Source organism: Pseudorca crassidens, chromosome 17 (assembly GCF_039906515.1).
Source record: "Pseudorca crassidens isolate mPseCra1 chromosome 17, mPseCra1.hap1, whole genome shotgun sequence".
NCBI lineage: Eukaryota > Metazoa > Chordata > Mammalia > Artiodactyla > Delphinidae > Pseudorca > Pseudorca crassidens.
The window spans coordinates 4,422,789-4,441,729 of NC_090312.1; the positions used below are offsets into that span (position 1 = coordinate 4,422,789).

The window sequence follows — 18,941 nt, forward strand, 5'->3', positions numbered from 1 at the left end:
TCTTTAGTTTTTAACAAACATTTATTGTGCACCTACTGTGTGGAAGGTCCTGCATGACCAAGTTGAGGCCGGCATGGCCCCTGCCCTCAAGGAGCTCACAGTCTGGCAGGGGAGGTGTGACTGGCACCAAAGGGGTCACAGGATAGAAGTATGTGCAGAGACACAGGCGCCTCATCCAGGCTGGGCACAGGGGAAGCTTCTGGAGGAGATGCTGCCAGAGGTGAACCTTGAAAGATGAGGAGACGGGAGCCTGAAGAGGACAGGGAAAGGTATACAGGCAGAGGGAACGGCGTGAGCAAAGGCACGGAGGCGTGACGTGCTGCACTGGGTGGCTGGCCTAGAGCACGGTACCTCCCCGCTTCCCGCCCGCAGCTGAGTCTTTCACAGACACATAGCGCTGATGTAGAAGCAGCACTAGACTGGGAGTGAGATCCACTGACTCACTGAGGGGCCCGAATAAGCTGGTCGGCCTCTCTGGGTAACACAGGGTAGTGATTCTTAGCCCCAGGGGCTACGGACACGCCCACTGTGTGTAAAGAACCTGCAGTCTCAGTACCTGCCTCCCTCCCACTCCTCAAAGAAATTCTTTCCCAGGGTTCTCATTGGTTGAGAGGTGAGCCACGCCCAGCCAATCACCGTGGCTGGGGGAAACCTGGCTCTGATTGGCCACACCTGAGCTCTGAATCCACCTCTAGGCTGAGCTGGAGTTGGTGCTCCCAGACCACAGGGGCAGAGAGGGAAGGTGGTCTCCCCAGACGCACTGCCACCAGCCTAACCGCTTTCTGGACTGTCATGCGGCAGCAACCCGCAGTGCTAGCTGAGCACCTGCCTTGGGGATGAGTGCTGGGGACACAGGGAAGATGTCAAGACCCAGGCTCTGCTTCAACGAGTTCACTTCCACCTGCAGGTCAAGACCATGGAAGGAGAGTGTAGGGTGAGGAGAGGAGTGTGGGTGCTGGATGGACAGACCAGGAAACCCTCCTTTTACCCCCCTCCCCGACCAAGAACCCCCCAGAGGCCCGGCTCCCAGGCTTGTTTCTCTTGAGTCCAAAGGCCATATGTGGGGGGGGGGCGGGGGGGAAGTAAAGGAAGAAACGGCGTTTGGGAGTGGTCTGTGGCTATTCGTGGCACTGTGAACTTGGGGTCAGAAGGCAGCTGGGTCCTTGAAGGAACGCAGGACAGAAGCCAGGAGGAGGTTCAGTGCTGGTTCTGGATCCGAACTGCCTGTGTCCCTGGGCACGTGATCCTCTCCCGTTGGAAGTGTTCCCATCTGTAAAACAAGCGGTTTGGACTAGTTTATCTCTGAGGTCCCTTCCAATCCGCAAAGCTGCTCCGCTTTCCTGCAAGGTTGTATGTAAACTGAATAAAAGTGGCTCCCTACAAAGCTTGGAATCTGTGGGTGGAGAGCACCCCATGCCCCGCTCCCGCACCTGCCGGCGGGGACAGCCTGGACCTTCCTACGAGGCGTTGACTCAAAGCGGGGCGACCTGTGGGTCGGAGTCCAGTGCCCCCTGGTGGCGTCCAGGCGGGCAGGCTGCTTCCGGACGGCGTAGGCCCGACGGCTGTGACTCAGGGGTGGCGCCGCTGCAGGGCGGCGGGAGGCCCGACTGGGGTTCCGTCGTGGGCCGAGCCACGGCGCAATTAATTACCAGCTGCTGGGAATCCTTGTCGCCCGCTCGCGGTGACTCACCGGGCGGCCAGGCTCATTCGCCGAGCGCGGGGGCCTCGGTTTCCAAAATGAATTCTGGGGAGAGCGGCTGCTAGGGGTGGGGCTCCCCGCCCCCGCGGGCGAGCTCAGACCCAGTGGAGACCGGGCGGCCCAGACGTCGCCCACAGCGGGGGCCCCCTTCCCTGGTGCGCCCGGGGCGCAAGCACCCGCGAGTCCCCAAAATGTGATGGAGAGCATCCCCGCCGGGGAGCCTCCGTGGGTCCCTAGACTCGATCGACCCAGACAGAATCCTGTGGGCGGGGAGCCCAAGCACGGCCCGAGGGGGCGACCCAGAGGGATCAGGGCTCCCGGAGCGAGCTGCGCGAGGGTTGAGTATAATTCCCTGGCCTACCCGCCTCATAGTCCATGGCTAGCCTCTGCCCCGTTTTTCAGCCCGCCGCCAGCGGGGGAGGGCGCCCCTTTCCCCAAGTCTCCCATCTCTTTCTTGGCTGGGGTCCAAGGGAGATCGCCTGACCCAGGGAAGTGGAGCCCGGGGGTCTCCGCCACTTGCGCTTGCCCCTTTTGTGCTCCATTGCTCAAGAGGCAATTAAAGGGGCCGATGGTTGAGGGAAACCCCCTCGACGACCTGAAGGGAGATGGGGGGAAGAGGGCAAAGGAGGCTGAAATAGAAAGGGGGTATAGCCGAGCGAGGACCCCTGTCTGGACTCAGGGAATAGCTACGGCCAGGCCGAGCCTCGGGTTTCCTCCCCAGGCTGGTCCCGAGAGGCGCCGTCGCGCGGTGCGGGGAGCAGGGGGGAGGGTCAGGGTTGAGTTCTGGGTGCACCCCGCGCCCAACCTCGGGGAACCAAGGAGTGTTTCTCGGAAAAGCGACAGGAAGCAGACAGGGAAAGGGGAATGGGGCGCCCTCCCCAGCGGCCCCGATCCCAAGAGTGGCGGTTCCTGCCATCGTCAGCGCCCTTCCAGGTCGGCCGGTGCTGGGCCAACCGGCCGGCGATGCTCTCCGGGTCTGACGCGGCCCTTGGGACCCCAGCACGCGATGAGGAGACGCCCCAGGCCAGTGACATGCACCCGCGCCCGGGCCAGGTGGCTGACCCTGGGGGAGCCGCGTGCGCCGCCGCGCTCCCGGGAGCCCACCGACCCTCCCCTCGTGCTCCCACCCTCCGCCGGATTTCCCCTCTCCCTTAAGCTGCCTGTCTGCCTTCTCCGGCTGGGCTGCATCCCGTTTCTTCTCCTAACCCCGGGTCCCTCAAACTCTCCGCCTCTCGTGGTTGCATGTGCTCTCGGGGAGCTGGCCTAGAACGGCCCAAGCAGCCTCATTTATCCTCCCATCCCCCGCCAAAACCTGCTGGTGGCTCCGCCCCCCACCCCCTCTCGGGCGACACCCAGTCCTCGGCCCGCCTCCGCCCCCTCCCCGGCTGCACCGGCCGCCCCTCCCGAGCTCCCTTCGCGTGCGCCCTGCGCCGCGCTCGGTCTGCAGCGGGAGCCGCCGCGGCAGCCTCGCCAGCTGGCTGGTGACCAGGCGGGAGGTGGCGCGCCCGGGAGGCTGCGGGAGGGAGGGAAGAAGGGAGGGAGGGAGGGAGGGAGGGAGGGAAGAAGGGAGGGAGGGAGGGAGGCCGGGCCTCGGCTTAGCCCGGCCCCTGCCCCCCGTGGCCCTCCCGCTGGAGCGGGGCTGCCGCGCGCGCGCGCACACACACACACACACACACACACACACACACGCCCGCCCGCGCGCACACACCCGCGCGCTCCCGCGCGCGCATACACACACACGCACACATACACACAGGCACACATACGCACAGACACACGCACACACACTCGGGCTCCCTCCGGCGCGCACGCACGCAGCGCTCCAGGCAGAGCGGCGCTGCGGCCGCCTCCCCGGACGCCCGGACGCCGGAGGGCCCCGACCCCCGCGCGGCTCATGCGCCCGCGCCCACCCCGCATCTCCGCGAGGCCCGCGGGACCCCTCCCGCCGCCGCCTCCGCCGCGCCCGCCGCCCCCGGAGGAGCGGGCTGGGCGACCGCCGCCGCGCCGTTTCCCGGCCGCCCCCGAGGCCGCTCCGCCGCGGGCCCTGCCACCCGGGGGCCGCGCCCCGCTCCCGCGCCTCGGGGGCTGAGCCGAGCAAACTTCGTGGACCGGCCGACGCCTGGCTGGGACCCCGCCGCGTCCCGGCTCGCCCGGGTGGACGCAGCGCGCTCGGACCTTCGGGCACCCGGCCGCCCCAACCGCTGCACCTGCTCGGCCCCCTCCCCGCTCGCTGGGGACTCCGGAGACGCCGCCACTTCGCAAACTTTTTCACCCCCCTCAAAGGGGAACGCGGAGGGGTAAAAGGGGCAGGAGGTCCCGCGGGGCGCGTGCGGACCTGTGGTCTCCTAGCTGGGTGCCGCCTCCCCGGAGCCGACCCGGAGGGGCGCGGGCCCCGGCGGCCGCGCTCCGGCTCCCGCTCCCGCCCCTGCTTTTCCGGCGGGAGCTGGGGGCGGGGTGCGGAGGGCAGCGAGGCCCGCGCGGTGCCCGGCGTGGCCGCCGTGCATGGCCCTGCGCAGTGGGGCGGGCTGTTTCGGCCGGGTCTGGCGCAGGGTGTCGGGGCTCCCGGACGCCTGGCCCCGGCGCTCGAGCAGCCTCCTGTGCCTGTCCGCCTTCTCGCCCGAGCCCGGGCCCGCGCCGCCCCTGCCCCGCCAGCCGCCTCGCGGTGGCGGCGGCTGTGGCGGCCCCGGCGGAGGGGGGCCCCCCCAGCCTCCCCGCCCCCCGCCTCCCCGCTGCTGCTGCTGCTGCTGCTGCTGCTGCTGCTGCCGCCGCCGCTTACAACTTGGAGGCGGCGGCGGCGGCGGCGGAGGAGGCGGCGGCGGCCGCCGGGCGCTGCAGTGGGACGCGCGCGGCTGCGAGCCTGCGGGACATGCCCCCCGCGCCGGCTCCTTGCTGGCGGCCATGAAGAGGCAGAACGTGCGGACTCTGTCCCTCATCGTCTGCACCTTCACCTACCTGCTGGTGGGCGCCGCCGTCTTCGACGCCCTCGAGTCGGACCACGAGATGCGCGAGGAGGAAAAACTCAAAGCGGAGGAGGTCCGGATCAAGGGCAAGTACAACATAAGCAGCGAGGACTACCGGCAGCTGGAGCTGGTGATCCTGCAGTCGGAGCCGCACCGCGCTGGCGTCCAGTGGAAATTCGCCGGCTCCTTCTACTTTGCCATCACGGTCATCACCACCATAGGTAAGGGCTGGGCGCGCCGCCGCCCGGCTCCCCGCGTCCCGGGAGGAGTCCGGGGAGGCGGCTGAGCGCGCGGCGCAGGGCTGGGTGCGGGGCGCCGAGGGTTAAACGCAGCCTGTCGCCGGGGCCCCTCCCGCAGCGCCCCCTCCTCTCCGGGAGCCCCCGCCTCTCCTGCGCCTCCGCGCCGTCTCACCCCTCGCGGACCCCACCCGGTGCCCTCCTCCGCGCCGGTGTCTGGGCCGGGCGTGCGAGCCCGGAGCGAGCGTGCCGGAGCCTGGAGGGCGGAGGCGCCACTTTTGCAAAGAGAGTGGAGCGCTAAGAATAATCCCACAGCAGACACCCACCCACCCACCGCCCCGGCGCGGGCTGGGCTGCGCGGGCCTCCAAGCCTTACACTTACTACCTCTCCGGGAGTTGGAGAGGGCTGGCCTGGCACCTGCGGCGCGGAGACCGACTCAGGTGGCCGCGGACGGCTCTCGGAGCGAGGCAGGCGCTGACCCTCGCCAGCCTCCAGCCTCCTCCGAGCCCAGGTTTCAGTTCTCCTGACTCCTGGCTCCTCTTCTTCCATGCTGGAACCTGGTCGTGCCAGGCCCCTGGGAGGAGAGGGTTTGCTCTTTGGTGATGGGGGCGGGGGCGGGGCGGTGGCGGCCTGGTGAGAGGCTCTAGGAGCGCGGTGGAGAGCCCGTGGGGGGGCAGGACCAGCCCACCCCCAGGCTGTGCCGGTGGGTAAGGCACGTGTGCGTATTGCCCAGAAGCCGGGGAAGTTCAGCTCCGGTCCAGGGAGAGAGTCCAGTTGGTACACCCTGGGGATTCCTGTGGGTCTGAGCCCGAAGGTGCTGCCCGTGAAGCAGCCTCTGGTGGGCACCTAGGGCAGGACCCCCACTGAGGCCAAGGGGTTCAGGCAACTTGCGTCCATCACCCTTGGAGACCTGTGGGAAATAGAGCAGGTCACTTCATCCCAGTGGATTTGGGGCTGCCCTCCCCACGCCGCAGGAGGCAGGGTGGTGTCTCTGTGGTGTGCACCTTGTCCCAGCGCGGCACCCGGCCTCTCATGGCCACCTCCGTGGACCTGTCAGGGCCACTGTATTGGCTCGGGGCCACCTCTAGTTTGCTCCCCTCCAGTTCTCTGTGCCCCTGTGCCCTGAGAAGAGGCCTCGTCTTCCCCATCCTTCTCTCCGTCCCTCCTGCCTGACTTCTCTGGACCTCCTTCTCTGATTTTCCCCTTGATATTTTTCTCTCTCTGGAAAGCTCTGCGTGCCGAAAACACAGGATTTGTCAGTGCCATATGCAACAGGAAGCACCAGCACAGGACGGCTTGTCTTTCCTTCTTGGTTGAAAAGAGTTTTTAAGAGAGTCATCTTGTTTGAAATGTTTAATTCATTGGTGTAGGTTTTTATGTTTTCAGGAGGAAATTGTCCTTCTGTTGTCTGTGGAACCAGCTTTGCTCCTCTTGCCACACGTCCTTGGCCCAGGGGCCAAAACACAGTAGAGTCCTTCCTTTCCCACCCTGTGCTTCCAGCTCCTGAAAGGGCCAGCCAGTCATAACCATCGTTCCGGTTCTTCACACTTCCAGTGTGAGCTGTGGCCGTGACACACATGCACAGTGCGTCCATCCTGCGGGGCAGGGGCCTGCTTGCGGGAGAGCCAGAGAGCCGGGGATATGCCTCCAGAACTGACCACCCCTGGGGAGGGGAAGCACTCATCGTTCCCTAAAGTGCCTTGAGTGACGTAGACCCAAATCAGATGAAAGCTGCGAGCGTGCTGGCCACCAGTAGTGAAGTGAGCACAGGAAGCCTTTGGCCGGTCCCAAGAGTTGAACTGCAACACTGAAGAGACAGTTGGAGTTAAAATCAAACCTAGAGATGTTCCACTTACCTGATAAGGTTCTTATCGATTGCGTGTATTGATTCTGATTGGCAGTTCTGGGCATATGCCTCTAATGGTTAGGGCTCCAAAGAGGGAGGGGCAAAGCAGGGGGGCCAGGTGGAGCGTGTGGAGGGGCAGCCGATGACCGTGCTGGCTTATTCCTCACTTCTTTTGTTGAGTTTTCAACAGATTTTCCGGAAAGAGAGGGTGGAATATATGTGTAAGGCTAGGAAGAAAAGACTCTCCTAACTCAGCCGCCCTGTGGTGGAAAGATGCTGAACCTGGAGCCCGCTGACCGGGCTTGGAACCTGGGTTCCATGAAGGGCAGGGTGGTGTGCTGACTCCCAGCCTGTTTCCCCACCTGTAGAAGGGGCGTGACGCCGTAACCTCCCGCCAGGGCGACTCTGAAGGGCCAGTGGGATCCCTCGTGCCTGCAGCCGCCTGGTACAGCGCTGTGTGCCCTTCGTGGGTGAGAATCCATGAATTTTGACATCAGCTAAGCCTGACTCTGCCCTAGGAAGCTGTTTAGCTCTGAAGAGCTCGAATTTACGGGAAACCAAGCACCTATCTAGTTAATTCTGTTTGTTTTCTTCTATTTTAATATAAATGCAAATTAAGGTGCTCCTAGGCCTAGACCAAAACCCAGCCCCAAGCCAGGCCCTCCAAGGAAGCGCCTCCTATCGGACAGTGATGGTAATGAGTCGGGTGCGTCTTCAGGGGCGCTCTTCTTTTTAATCTAACCTTGAGCGGTTTCTTGAGTGTGCATGCTTCAACTCTGAGCTTGGGTCTCCAACGTGGGGCGGGAACCACCCTCACTCCCTCTGCTAATGTACGCTGCTTCCCGGATGCAGTTAGTAGCGCACTCGTGAACGGGATTTTAAGAACATGTATAATTACCACTCTGCCTTGGACCTGTGGCCGCCGTTTTCGTCAGAGCCTTTGTCGGGCTCTCACACTGACCGCCGGCCAGCTCTCCCGGGAGCCCGGGCACAGGCACCTTTGTCCTAAGGAGGGACGAGCACAGGTCCCACCGGCTCCAAGCCATCGCTGCTCCAGTTCTGGGTGCCGTCCGTCCCTGCTCTCTGCTTCTGATGTCTGTGCCACTTGTAGCTGCTGCCCAGGAGATGGTATTGTTGCGTTCTAAATTTGGCGAGCCCGAGGCCTTCGGAACTCTCCATCGTGTTCAAGATGAAAACTCCTTCTGCATCCCCTGCCGTGCCCATCTGATTAGCAGGCGGGTTGGAAACCCTCCCACCTGCCTTCCTGAGCTGTTGGTAGGAGTGGTGGCAGTCAGGAGTCCCCGCAGCCAGGGGCTGTAGAGCGCCTGCTCCGAATTGCTCTGCTCAGGGCTAAGGCCTGGGCGGGAAGGAACCCCCAGCACACGGGGGCTCTTTCTACAGGAGGCGCTTGAGGCCAAAATTGTGTCCCGCCATCAGCGACTACTTCTGACAACAGCGGGAATCTCCAGACACTTCTCTTTCGACTCTAACATCTGTGTTCTAAGTAGTTACCACCTTCGGGATCATTAAAGAGGAAACTGTGCTTAGAATTCAGATCTCATTTGGAGGATCTAAGAGGCCGATTTAAAACCTGGGCCTCACAGGGGAAGGAGGGAAGGAAGGGCCCTGCGTTTTGTTTTTGCTGCTGTTTGGAGGAGGAACAGACTGACGTCAGGCCCTTCGGGCCCGGCTGAAGGCGGGGTGGCTGCTCCAGGGCACCGGCTCGGGGTGGGGCACAGTCCCAGAAGGTCTGCGCTCCTGCGGGCTCCCTGCTCAAGGTCCCCCGCCCCAGAATGCAGTGGGGCGCCCCCTTTTCTCGCTCATCCGCAGGACCTTGAACAGACTTCTCACCAAGTGGAAAGCGTCTCCCATGTCCTCCTCTCGCGCTCTGGGGTGCAGGTTTCGATCCACGGTTTACACTCTCGCTGCGTGCCAGACCCTCCCTGGCCTGTGCTGCCTCTGGGGCTCTGGGGACCGTCTAGATGACAAGATAAGGCCTGGCCTTGAGGCAGGAGGGGAGCTGGAAACCCAAACAGTTGGGTGCAGTCCAGCGTGAAGCGTGGGGACAGCTAAGCTCAGTTAACCCTTCCCGGGCCACCGGCAGACAGCCCAGGGGCCGGGCGCGGCTTACCCTCTGCCCGTCACTGCCCCCGAGCTGTGCCCCCTGCCCTCCGCACCTCCCCCAGCTCCAGCATTGTTTCTGCCATTTATTCTGCCCCTGGAGGAACCATGTCTCCTCCCGGCACCGGCGGGACCCGCACAGAGCCCCGCACAGAGTGGTCACCTCCAGAAGGACCGAGGATGGAAGCACCACTTCTACGCACACGCACTCACGTCACCCCCAAGGCGGGAGGAGGTGTTGCCCCAATTTACAGATGGGGAAACTGAGGCCCAGAGGAGGCAGTGCCCACTGAGGCCGAGGGCCTGGAACTCTGCAGTCCAGATCTCCTTACCGCAGGCTCCAAAGATGGATTCCACCCAGGAGCCAGGGATGGGCCTGTGGAATGTTCCATCTGTGTCTTTCTGCTTCTCCCTTTACCTTCACGCTTCAGGGAAGCTGCTCAGCCAGGCCCAGGTGAAGGACCCGGCCGCCCAGCACACCGTGGGCTGGACGGGAGGGCTGGGGTCTCCTTGTGACTTTCAGTATGGCAGCTGGTCGGGTGCAGGAGCACAGGTGCCGTGTTCAGCTCCTCCCAGGCCTGCCCGGACCTGGCCTTGCTCGACGTGGCCCTGGCCCTCCAGCAAGCACGGCCTATTTATAGATGTCCTGGGGGAGGCAAAGGGGTGGGTTACTTGACTCGGGGTGACCTGAGAGAGACGGCTCTCCCGAGGCGTATGAGACACCCCGCTGAGGGCTCTGAGACGGCGGGGATCACAGGAGACCCCGTGTGCAGACATCTGTTGCCTTCACCTGCTCTCTCCGGATGGCCTGGACTTTCATCTGCTGAGTCCGGGGAGGTCAGAGCGGGAGGTGAGCCAGGCTTCCGTGTACATGTCTTCCCCTGTGGACCTGCGTTCGCACCTGCACCCATCCATCCCCCACACTGCCGCTCAGCCAGCCCTCCCTGCGCGTGTATGTCAGGCTCCACACGTCCCCGCATCCGTCCATTCTTCCCTCTGTGCTGTCGTCCACTTGCTCAGTCGCTCACTCCTCGTTGCTCGGAGCACTCACTTGGCTCCGTGCATTGTTCGTCCTTCCTCCGTCAGTGGGATGTTACCCAGTTCCTCCCATGGGCAGGTTAGGGTGGGTGCACGGCACCGCTGGCAGGGCTCAGTGAGTGTTAACGCCTCGATGGCAGGCGATTTTCACGTTGTTCCAGCCTCATCTCCTTCCTGCCAAATGGTCAGCCGATCCCAGTCACTTCTAATATTTCAGAAAGTAGAATGTTCGTGTGGAGAAGCGCACGTGTCACTAGTGTATTGCTCAGTGATTCCGATAAACGAACCCTGCCATGCAACCAGCACTCAGATCAAGAAACAGAACATTACCAGCACCCACGATCCTGCCTCATCAGCCAGCCTTTTCTTGAACGCCTCTAGTGACAGGGAGCTCATCACTTCACATGTGATGCAGTGTGTGTGCTTAGATGAACGTTGAGGTTATTGTGTGAAGTTCTGACCTGTGGGCTTCCATGTGGAAGGGGGTGTGTGTACTTGGGGGGGGGTCTTCTCTTAAAGGGCTGGCCAGTCTCTATGGTGGTCACCTGAGGAGCGGCCTGAAGGTCTCCATTTAGAAAGTGGAACTCGGGGGCCCAGGCCCAGGAAAGGAGAGGGAACTCATTACATAGAGTGCAGGTGAGTCTGGAGTGGTCCAGGGTGGGATGGGCTTGGGGAGCTAGGATGGACAGGTGGGCAGCCCCGGGCACCTGCCTCTGTGAGTCAGAACACAGAGCAGCCCCGCACTGTCTTCACACCAGCCGCGCCAGAGGACCAGGGAAAATGCCGGAGGAGATGAATGTAACGCCTGGTCTTGGCAGTGCTCTGGGAGGGAGTTAGGAGGCAAGGACCCTGGAATTCCCTGGTGGCGCAGTGGTTAAGAATCCGCCTACCAATGCAGGGGACACGGGTTCGATGCCTCGTCAGGGAAGATCCCATATGCTGTGGAGCAACTAAGCCCGTGCGCCGCAACTACTGAGCCTGCGCTCTAGAGCCCACGAGTCACAACTACTGAGCCTGTGAGCCACAACTACTGAAGCCCGTGCGCCTAGAGCCCGTGCTCCACAACAAGAGAAGCCACCGCAATGAGAAGCCCACACACTGCAACGAAGAGTAGCTCATGCTCACCGCAACTAGAGAAAGCCCGTGCGCAGCAACATAGACTCAATGCAGCCAAAAAAAAAAGAGTCCATGGGCAGTGGAATCTGGGACGAGAGAGTCTGGTTGAGAATCCTTCCCCTCCACCCCGCGGATATCCTCCTCCAGGCCACCCATGGGCGGGGAGCGGGGGCGGGGTCTGGTGTTCATTTCCTTAAGGGATTTTGTTCAAAGTTCCCTTCTGCCTGTCCCAACTCTGGGACCTCCGTCTGTAGAAGGTTCTCCCTTCTAAGCTGCAGGCACCCACCCTGTGGCTTACAGTTCTCCAGCAGAAGGGCTGAGCAGAGCGTGGTTCACTTCCTGTCCTGTAACAGTCTTGGGGATTTGGAGATGGCCCCAGGGCCCCTGCATTTCTGTTGATAACACCTTTGTAAGCTGGCCGCTCTCCTCTGAGCAGCTCTGGTGCACTCAGTGTGCTCTCCCAGTCGGGTCTGATCACGCAGGGAGAGCAGAGAATTTTCTCACCTCCGCTGGTCTGCACTGTACTTTTGTTCACGCTCCCAGTCAGTACCCCAGCATTTCTGGGCAGCCCCCTCCCTGCATTGACACGTTTCGAGCCTCTGGCTCATGTGAACTTCTCTTATTCTCTGTCTTGGACTGGGGTGAATCCAGGCCCTGACGTTGATCTCGGAGCGCAAAACAGCTCTGTGCTGTGGACCCAGAGAAGAAGGGATGGTTGATGGAAAAATTTGCAGCAGGGGAAGATGAGAAAATTTAGGAGCGTCTGTGAATGCATTGGCCCGGCTTGCCAGGATGCTGTGAGATGTCTGTCCCTGGGCCCGGGAGAAGCAGGGGGTCCCCAGCTGATGACCGGCTGTATCCCTCAGCCACCTCCGCCACCGTGCTCCTTCCTGGGGTCCTGAGCGATGACAGGCCTGGCCGGGAAACAGCTGCTCAAAGGCAGGGCTGCCCCGTGCGGTGGGCTTGCCCTGAACTGCCCTCACCCTCGTCGTGTCCCCAGCCCTGGGAAGAGCACTGGGTGGCAATGAGGTGAAGGATGGCGCTGTGGATGAGCTGTGGCTGGCGTGAGGGTGCAGGTGCCCTTGGGTGGCAAGGGGCGTGCTGGGCTGGGCGCATGGAGAGCGGAGGGGGCTGGGGCCAGGCCCTACCTCTGGCCTTGGTCTTGTATCCGCAGGAGCGGGTCATGGTGCCGCTTGCCTCCAGAGCCTGAGTCCAAGGGACTCGGGGCCGCGGGCGGCAGGCAGATCACCGGCGGTCCCGTAGCCGTGGGCAGGACTGCTCACGTCTGCCTGTCCTGGAGGCCTGATCCTAGGCACGTCCCTTTAGCCTGGGGCTTTTTTCTCATCTGTGAAATGGGGACGTAGAGCTTGGTGGCTCTCGAGCATCAGAGAACGTGCCAGAACAACCGTGGAAGGCCTCCTGCCACAGCCCCGGGGCTCTGCTGTGCTGACGGTGGCTGCCAGGTGCCTCGCACCTCCTTGCACTCCGCCGGCTCTTGGCAAATTGGAGAGTCGTCATTTGCAGCTTCCCAGCCCTGCTCTCCCGCCCTCCCCCCCGGGGGACATCCCATCCCTTGCCTGTCTCCAGCCCCCGCCCCTGCTGGGTGCCGTGGCCCTGACCCTCGTTGGGGGGCTGCCCCATGCCCACTCTGTACTCAGAGAGCAACCCCGGAGATGGAAAAGCTTCTGACATCCAGCGGAAGGAGGCTCCTGTGGTGGGATGCCAGGCTGGGGGCCTCTGGAGCCGTGGGGTCCAACCCTGGGCAGTAGGTTTTCTCAACCCAGCCCTGTTGAGAAAATATGGCTTTCCGGGAGGCCGCCTTCCACCCTGCAGCCACGGTGACCTTTCTGAAGCCCATGCCACCATCTTCCTCTGCCACCGACACCCCTGCACCCCCAACTTCTCGGGTCAGAGCCAGGCCCACCACGCCTCCTGCAGGGTGCCCCGGGCATGTGTTTGTTCCACAGCCTCCACAGGGGGCAACTGAGTCCCCAGGGCCGCTCAGGGCACCTGCTGGCGGCCGAGGTACGCACTCGGCCCTGAGAGCTGGGGGGACTTTGAACTGAGTGGTTTGGGGCCACTGGGCAGGTGCAGGCAGAGGCCTGGCCTTTTGAACTTCAGCTGTTGGTTTTCAGGGAGGACAGCAGGTTAGGGACCGTCTCGCCAAATGGGCAGCTTCTCACTCCCACGCCTTAGATGTGTGATCTCGGTCCCCAAGGCCATCGCTAGTGACGGGCTCGTGCAAGTCTGTCCGGCACCTGGAGGGAAGAGACACCCACCTGTGAAACAGCCTTGGGCTGTCACCAGCCCTGCTAGACGTGAGGTACAGGAAGGCGAGGGGTTCCCGGCGGGCAGCATCACCAGGCGTTTGCCCGGGGCTGAGGCGCTCAGCGTGTTGTCATGGCACCCAGCCCTCCGCCCTGTTGCCCTGCCCGCCCCTCCCGCCCTGTGGGCCCCCAGACCTCCCTCCACCTCTCCCCACGCCCCCTGGGACACCACTGCCGGGCAGTTCCCACCTGGGACCTTGCCCGTGCTGTCCCCTCCACCCAGCCTGGCCCCGTGCACTCACAAGATGCTGAGACTGCTCGTGTCTGTCCTCTGGACGCTGGTCAGTAGGTGACAGCAGGGGCCTGCACTGTGCTAGGTCTGCTCACATGAAAGGCGCTTGAGGGCTGGGGTCAGGCCTTTTATCCCAGTGTCCCGAGCGCCTGGCACATACCGGGCCCCAGAAGGTGTTTGATGATTGACCCCCCGATGGCCTGTCAGGAACAAGATGTTATACTCAGGGACCAAAATGTCAGTAAACGTGAAGCACGCGGCAGTGGTGTCTTTGGTCCCTGTTGGCCATTTGTTGGAGGCGTGCAGGGTGGCACACATCTGGGGTGCTGTGGGTTTCAGGGGCGGGTGAGGCCTGCTGGGAGTGAGGGGCAGAGCCAGGCGCCGGCAGCCGCTTTGGGAGCTGCAGCCCTGAGGTGTCCAGGCTGGGCACAGCTGCTCCCTGGACCTTCCCCGTGCGCACGCCTGCCCCCCTTGCTGTCCCTCTCCCACACCTTTGCGCACAGGGGAGCTTGGTGAGGACCTACCTGCTGACTCTTGGGGGTTCCATTAGGTACTTCCGTGGTGCCCACTGGCAATGTCCCCACTTCTGCGGGCAGGAGACCATGATTGCTCATGGCCCACAGTGAGGATCCTGGCGTGAGGGCTGCAGAGATCGCGGGCTGTACGCAGGGCCCCGGCTCTGGTCACCGGGTGACCTCGGGCTGGGGCAGGGTTCTCCCCGTGCACCACTGATATTAGGGGCTGGATACCTCTTTGCAGTGGGGACCGTCCTGTGCATCGCAGGACACGGAGCAGCCTCCCTGGTCTCCATCCTCTGGTTGCCAGTGGCAACCCCCCTCCCCCACCCAGTAGTGACAAATAAAAATGTCTCTAGACGTTGCCAGATATTCCCCGAAGTGCGGAATGTCCCCTGGCCTGGTGACTTCCCTTCCCGGAGCCTCTTCTGCAGACTGGGAGAAAAAGCCACCTTCCGAATCATGGCCAGAGGGGGCCGAGCGGTGTGGCGTGTGCGTGTGCGCAGTCAGTGCCTGGGAGGTGGGTCCCTTCCCTCTCCCTGCCCCCTCCTCCTGCCCAGAGGAGGCCTCACAGCCACACGTCGGGAGGGAGGTGACTCTGGCATTGAGCTTTCAGGCACAGTCCCATGTGGATGGGGGGTGGGAGCCCAGGTGGGGCTGAGGCGAGCTCGCTCACTCTGGGCAGGTGGGGTGAGCTTGGAGGTGTTGGGGGGAACTGTAGGAGGGCGCTTGGCTTCCCCACCTCACGCAGAAGCTCTAGGCAGCGTTGTTGTGTGTCAGGGAGCACGGAGGGTGTGGTTCCTGCTCCAGCCCAGCGGCGAGGCCCCAGGTACGTCTGGAGGCAGCTCGGTGTCCCACAGGCTGCACCTGCAGTGTCGGGACCTTTTCTCTCTTGGACTCTGGTGGGAGATGACTGCTCGTGATGCAGGGCTGGCCTGGCTGGGCTCTAACCACGAGTCTCGTCTGCGCCCCAGGAAGGGGCCTCGCCCAGGGCTGCTGCAGGCTGCGGGGGAATGTTCCCTTTGAGTCTGGTCGTAATGAAGGGTTTCCCAGTGTGAGCGCCATTTCCAGGGAGATAAAGACCTCTTTGCGCCCCCAGTGCTGAGGGGCCCTGGCAGTTAGCACAGTTGGTCTAGCATCCATTTGGGACAAGTGTTTAGGCCAGAGAGATTCGAGCGCCGACGCAGTGGATGCCCCGTGTGTGCTGGTTCACAGAGTAGCTCCTGCATCACAGAAGAGGGGGAGAAGTGAGCCGTGGCAGAGGTCGTTTTATAAAGAGGGGAGAACAGTCCCCACCACTCCCCTGTGGGCTCGTGGTCACATGCAGGAATGGCTTTAGCTTTTCATGTTCCCGCTCTCCTCGTTGCCCAACTGTGCTCACTGTTTTTATCCTTTCATCAGGATGAATCTGTAAGGGACTTAGTTCAGCTGCCGGTAGCAGAGAACCCGGGTAACAGTGACCAAACAGCAATGAAGGAATCTGGGGCAGGTAGATGGGCTGACAGGTGGCTCCACGATGCCTTCAGAGACTCAGGCTCCTTCTATCTTTCTGCTCGGCCGTCTTAGCTTGGCTTTAGTTCTCAGGCTGGTGCCTCATGGTTCCAAGATGGCTACCCTAACTCCAGCATCACCTCCGGCATCCTTTCCTGGCAGGAAAAAAGAACAAAAGACAAAGGCATGTATCAGCTGAGCCTGCTGCTTTCTAAACAGCTTGCCTATATGGTCCACCTAAGGACTTCTACTTACACGTCATCGGCCAGGACTTTGTCTTATGGCCAACTCTATCTGCAAGGCAGTCTGGGAAAATGTAGCATGTTGCTTTTCAAGCCAAATGGGTTCTGAAGGTGGGGAAGGAATAGAGATAGGTATTGGTAGGCCCCCATGGTGTCTAGGCATCTCAGAGTCTTTTTCTCTTTAAGTTTATACCAAACATTACCTTGTGTTTCCGCAGTCTTAAGGGAAATATATTTTCACAGCTCCATATCCACTAAATGAATGTATGATCATCTATTTAACCACTTCTCTATTTATAGTGTTTTAATGTGTCTTTCCTTTTTTTTTTTTTTTTGCCAATTATAGGTAGTGCTTTATTGAATGTGTGTGTGTGTGTGTGTGTGTGTGTGTGTGTGTGTGTGTAGATTCTGCTGGGTTATTACTTAAGGGTTTGCTGTGGTGGTGGGATTCCCAGGTCAGAGGGCACGAGCACCTGGCAGTGTTGTGTGTTGTCTTGTAAACAACAGCATATGGTGCAGGGCTTCTAGTCTCACTGCAATTTCAGCAGCCCTCAGCGGTGTTGAAGACATTTTTTGGATGTTCTTACTATTTTAGAACATCCTCTTAGCAATCTTTATGTGGCCTGGACCAGGTCAGGTGGGGTTAGAGGGATGGCGTCCACAGCTGTGAAAACCCATCCTCATCCCAGACTCAGCTAGTCCAAGGGAGTCTTGTGGGGGCAGTTGACACCTGGAACCCACAATCTCCTGGAAACCCCGGAACCAGGTGGAGGCAGGGGAGCCATTGGGCCTTGGTCTGGCTCCCAGGATCGGAGGTTTTGCCTGGTCAGTTCTGGTCCAGCCAGTTGTCTTGGTCACTGGAACTCTGAGTTGAGAAGCAGTGGGGAGGAGTGCTGTGATCGATTAGTCATGTGTGCCATGGGTATAGAGTGGACAGTGGCAGTGTACCTGCCATGTACCTGCCCACCCCAAGCTAGCGAAAGATGTGACTTCAGAGGTGGAGGGCTTTTCCCTCAATATGCCTGGAGTGACATCTCTATAGAGGACTCTATGGATATGGATCGTTTGTCCCTGCTGTTATCTAGTTTACAAAGCAGGGTCCCATCCACTACCATGTCTCATCCACATAACAACCCTGTGAAATAGGCATGGTTAGGATTAACTCTGTTATGCCAGCGAGGCCAGACACATCCAGTGGCTTCCCAAGGTCACACAGTGGCGTTTGGGACTTGAACCCAGGTCTTCTGCCCTCAAGCCCAACTTTCTATTCTTTATTCCACTGCTCACCTTCCTGGGATCATGGGTTGGATACAGGGCAGAAGACCTGCCTCGGTGATTATTGTCTGACAGGATTCAAAGGTCATCTGGTTCTACCCTTTCAGGATGGCATCGTTGCTTGACCCTCCAGTGACAGGGAGCTCACTGCCTCACTAAATTAGTAGGGAAAGGCAGATGTGGGACTGATGTTAAAACAAAAGAAGACGAAAGGTCTGTCATCTTGGTCAGGCTGACCAGAGCACCCCAGGACAAGCTTAATCTCTAGTCCCTGTCACAACAATAGAGCTATCACTCATGGGGTTTTGTTTTTCTACAGATAACCATCTCAGTTAACTGCATCCTCTCAACAACCCTATCAGATAGATATTTTCATGTATTCCCATTTTACAGATGTGGCTATGGAAGATCAGAGAGGTCAAGCAATTTTCCCAAGGTTACACAGCAAAATAATGTCAGAGTCAGGAGTTACACCCAGGCAGTCTGACTTCAGAGCCTGTGCTTGTTACTGTTTCATTATATACTGCTTCTTTTGACCTTCTATATCAGTTAGCTAGTGACGTGTAACAAATCACCCACAAATATAGAGGCTTCAAACAATGACCATTTATTATTGTTCACAGACTGTGGCTCAGATGGGCTTGACCGCTCCAGAGCACTCAGCTGGGCAGCTTTTTTCTCATTGCTGGTCTGAAGCTGACGGGGCAGCTCTGTTCCAAGCCACTGTGTGTTTTCCTCTTGGTGATGGCAGAGGTGCAAGAGGGCAGTGAAAGCAAGTGAAGTGTCTTATGCCATGACCCTGCTACCGTGCTGTCATTTCTTCCACGTAACCGTTGTCTGAGGCAAGTCACATGACAAAGTCCAGAGCGTAAGGGCAGGAGATACACCTGCCCACGATGAGGCCAAGGCAGGGGTGCAGTCTGCTCATCCTCTTGGCTGACCAACAGTTTGTCCATGCCCCTTGCTGAGCCTTTCCTGCTCTCCGTGCTTAGCTGCCTGGTGCAGTGGAGAGAGCATAGCTCTGGACTCTCATCTGGGTTCAATGCTGCCCATTTCATAGCTCTAAGATGTGCCGTTCTCTTATCTGTGAAATAGACAGTGTATCATCTGCCTCTGTATCGAGCTCAGGCTGCCATAACAAAGCACCACGGACTGGGTAGCTTAAACACCAGAACTTTATATTTTTGCAATTCTGGAGGCCAGTAGTCTGAGATCAAGGTGTTGGCAGGTTTGCTTCCTCCTGAGGCCTCGCTCCTTGGCTTAGAGATGTCCACCTTCTCTCTGTGTCTTCACATGGTTGTCCCTCTATGGGTGTCTGTGTCCTAATCTCTTCTTTTTTTTTTTTTTGCGGTACGCGGGCCTCTCACTGTTGCGGCCTCTCCCGTTGCGGAGCACAGGCTCCGGACGCGCAGGCTCAGCGGCCATGGCTCACGGGACCAGCCGCTCCGCGGCATGTGGGATCTTCCCGAACCGGGGCACGAACCCGTGTCCCCTGCATCAGCAGGCGGACTCTCAACCACTGTGCCACCAGGGAAGCCCCTAATCTCTTCTTATAAGGACATCAGTCACACTGGATTAGGGCCACCCTACCAACCTCATGTTAACTTAATCACCACTTTAAATACCCCCGTCTCCAAATTTGGTCCCATTCTGAGGTGGGGGGTTGGGACTTCAACATATGAATTTGGGGGACACAATTCAGCCCATAGTATCTTCCTAGGACTGCTAAGAGCAGAACAATGGAAATGAAAGTACCTATCCAGGCCTGTCGTGCAGAATTCCCTCCATAAACGTTGGTCTCTGCCCTATCACATGTAAGAGTGTAAGCGTATATCCTTACGG

The 18,941-nt window shown here is 60.4% G+C and overlaps 1 protein-coding gene and 1 long non-coding RNA gene across 4 annotated transcripts in view; one reads left to right on the forward strand and one right to left on the reverse strand.

The window, feature by feature from the left end:
* Nucleotides 1-2: 2 nt before the first annotated feature.
* Nucleotides 3-6,638, reverse strand: LOC137210736 (uncharacterized). 3 transcript variants are annotated; one of them, XR_010936684.1, is made up of 3 exons: nucleotides 5,272-6,620; nucleotides 4,652-5,170; nucleotides 3-1,270 (listed from the first exon to the last, which is right to left on the reverse strand). It is a non-coding gene; the product is annotated as an uncharacterized lncRNA (long non-coding RNA). The 3 variants fall into 3 exon arrangements; XR_010936683.1 differs by having other exon boundaries at nucleotides 4,652-6,638; XR_010936685.1 differs by lacking the exons at nucleotides 4,652-5,170; nucleotides 5,272-6,620 and adding an exon at nucleotides 1,431-3,088.
* Nucleotides 3,768-18,941, forward strand: part of KCNK9 (potassium two pore domain channel subfamily K member 9) — a 102,578-nt gene continuing 87,404 nt past the window's right edge. The window contains exon 1 of the mRNA XM_067712823.1: nucleotides 3,768-4,880. Coding sequence (XP_067568924.1) covers nucleotides 4,202-4,880 — 679 coding nt within the window. The 5' untranslated portion in view covers nucleotides 3,768-4,201. The remainder of the gene's footprint in view (nucleotides 4,881-18,941) is intronic.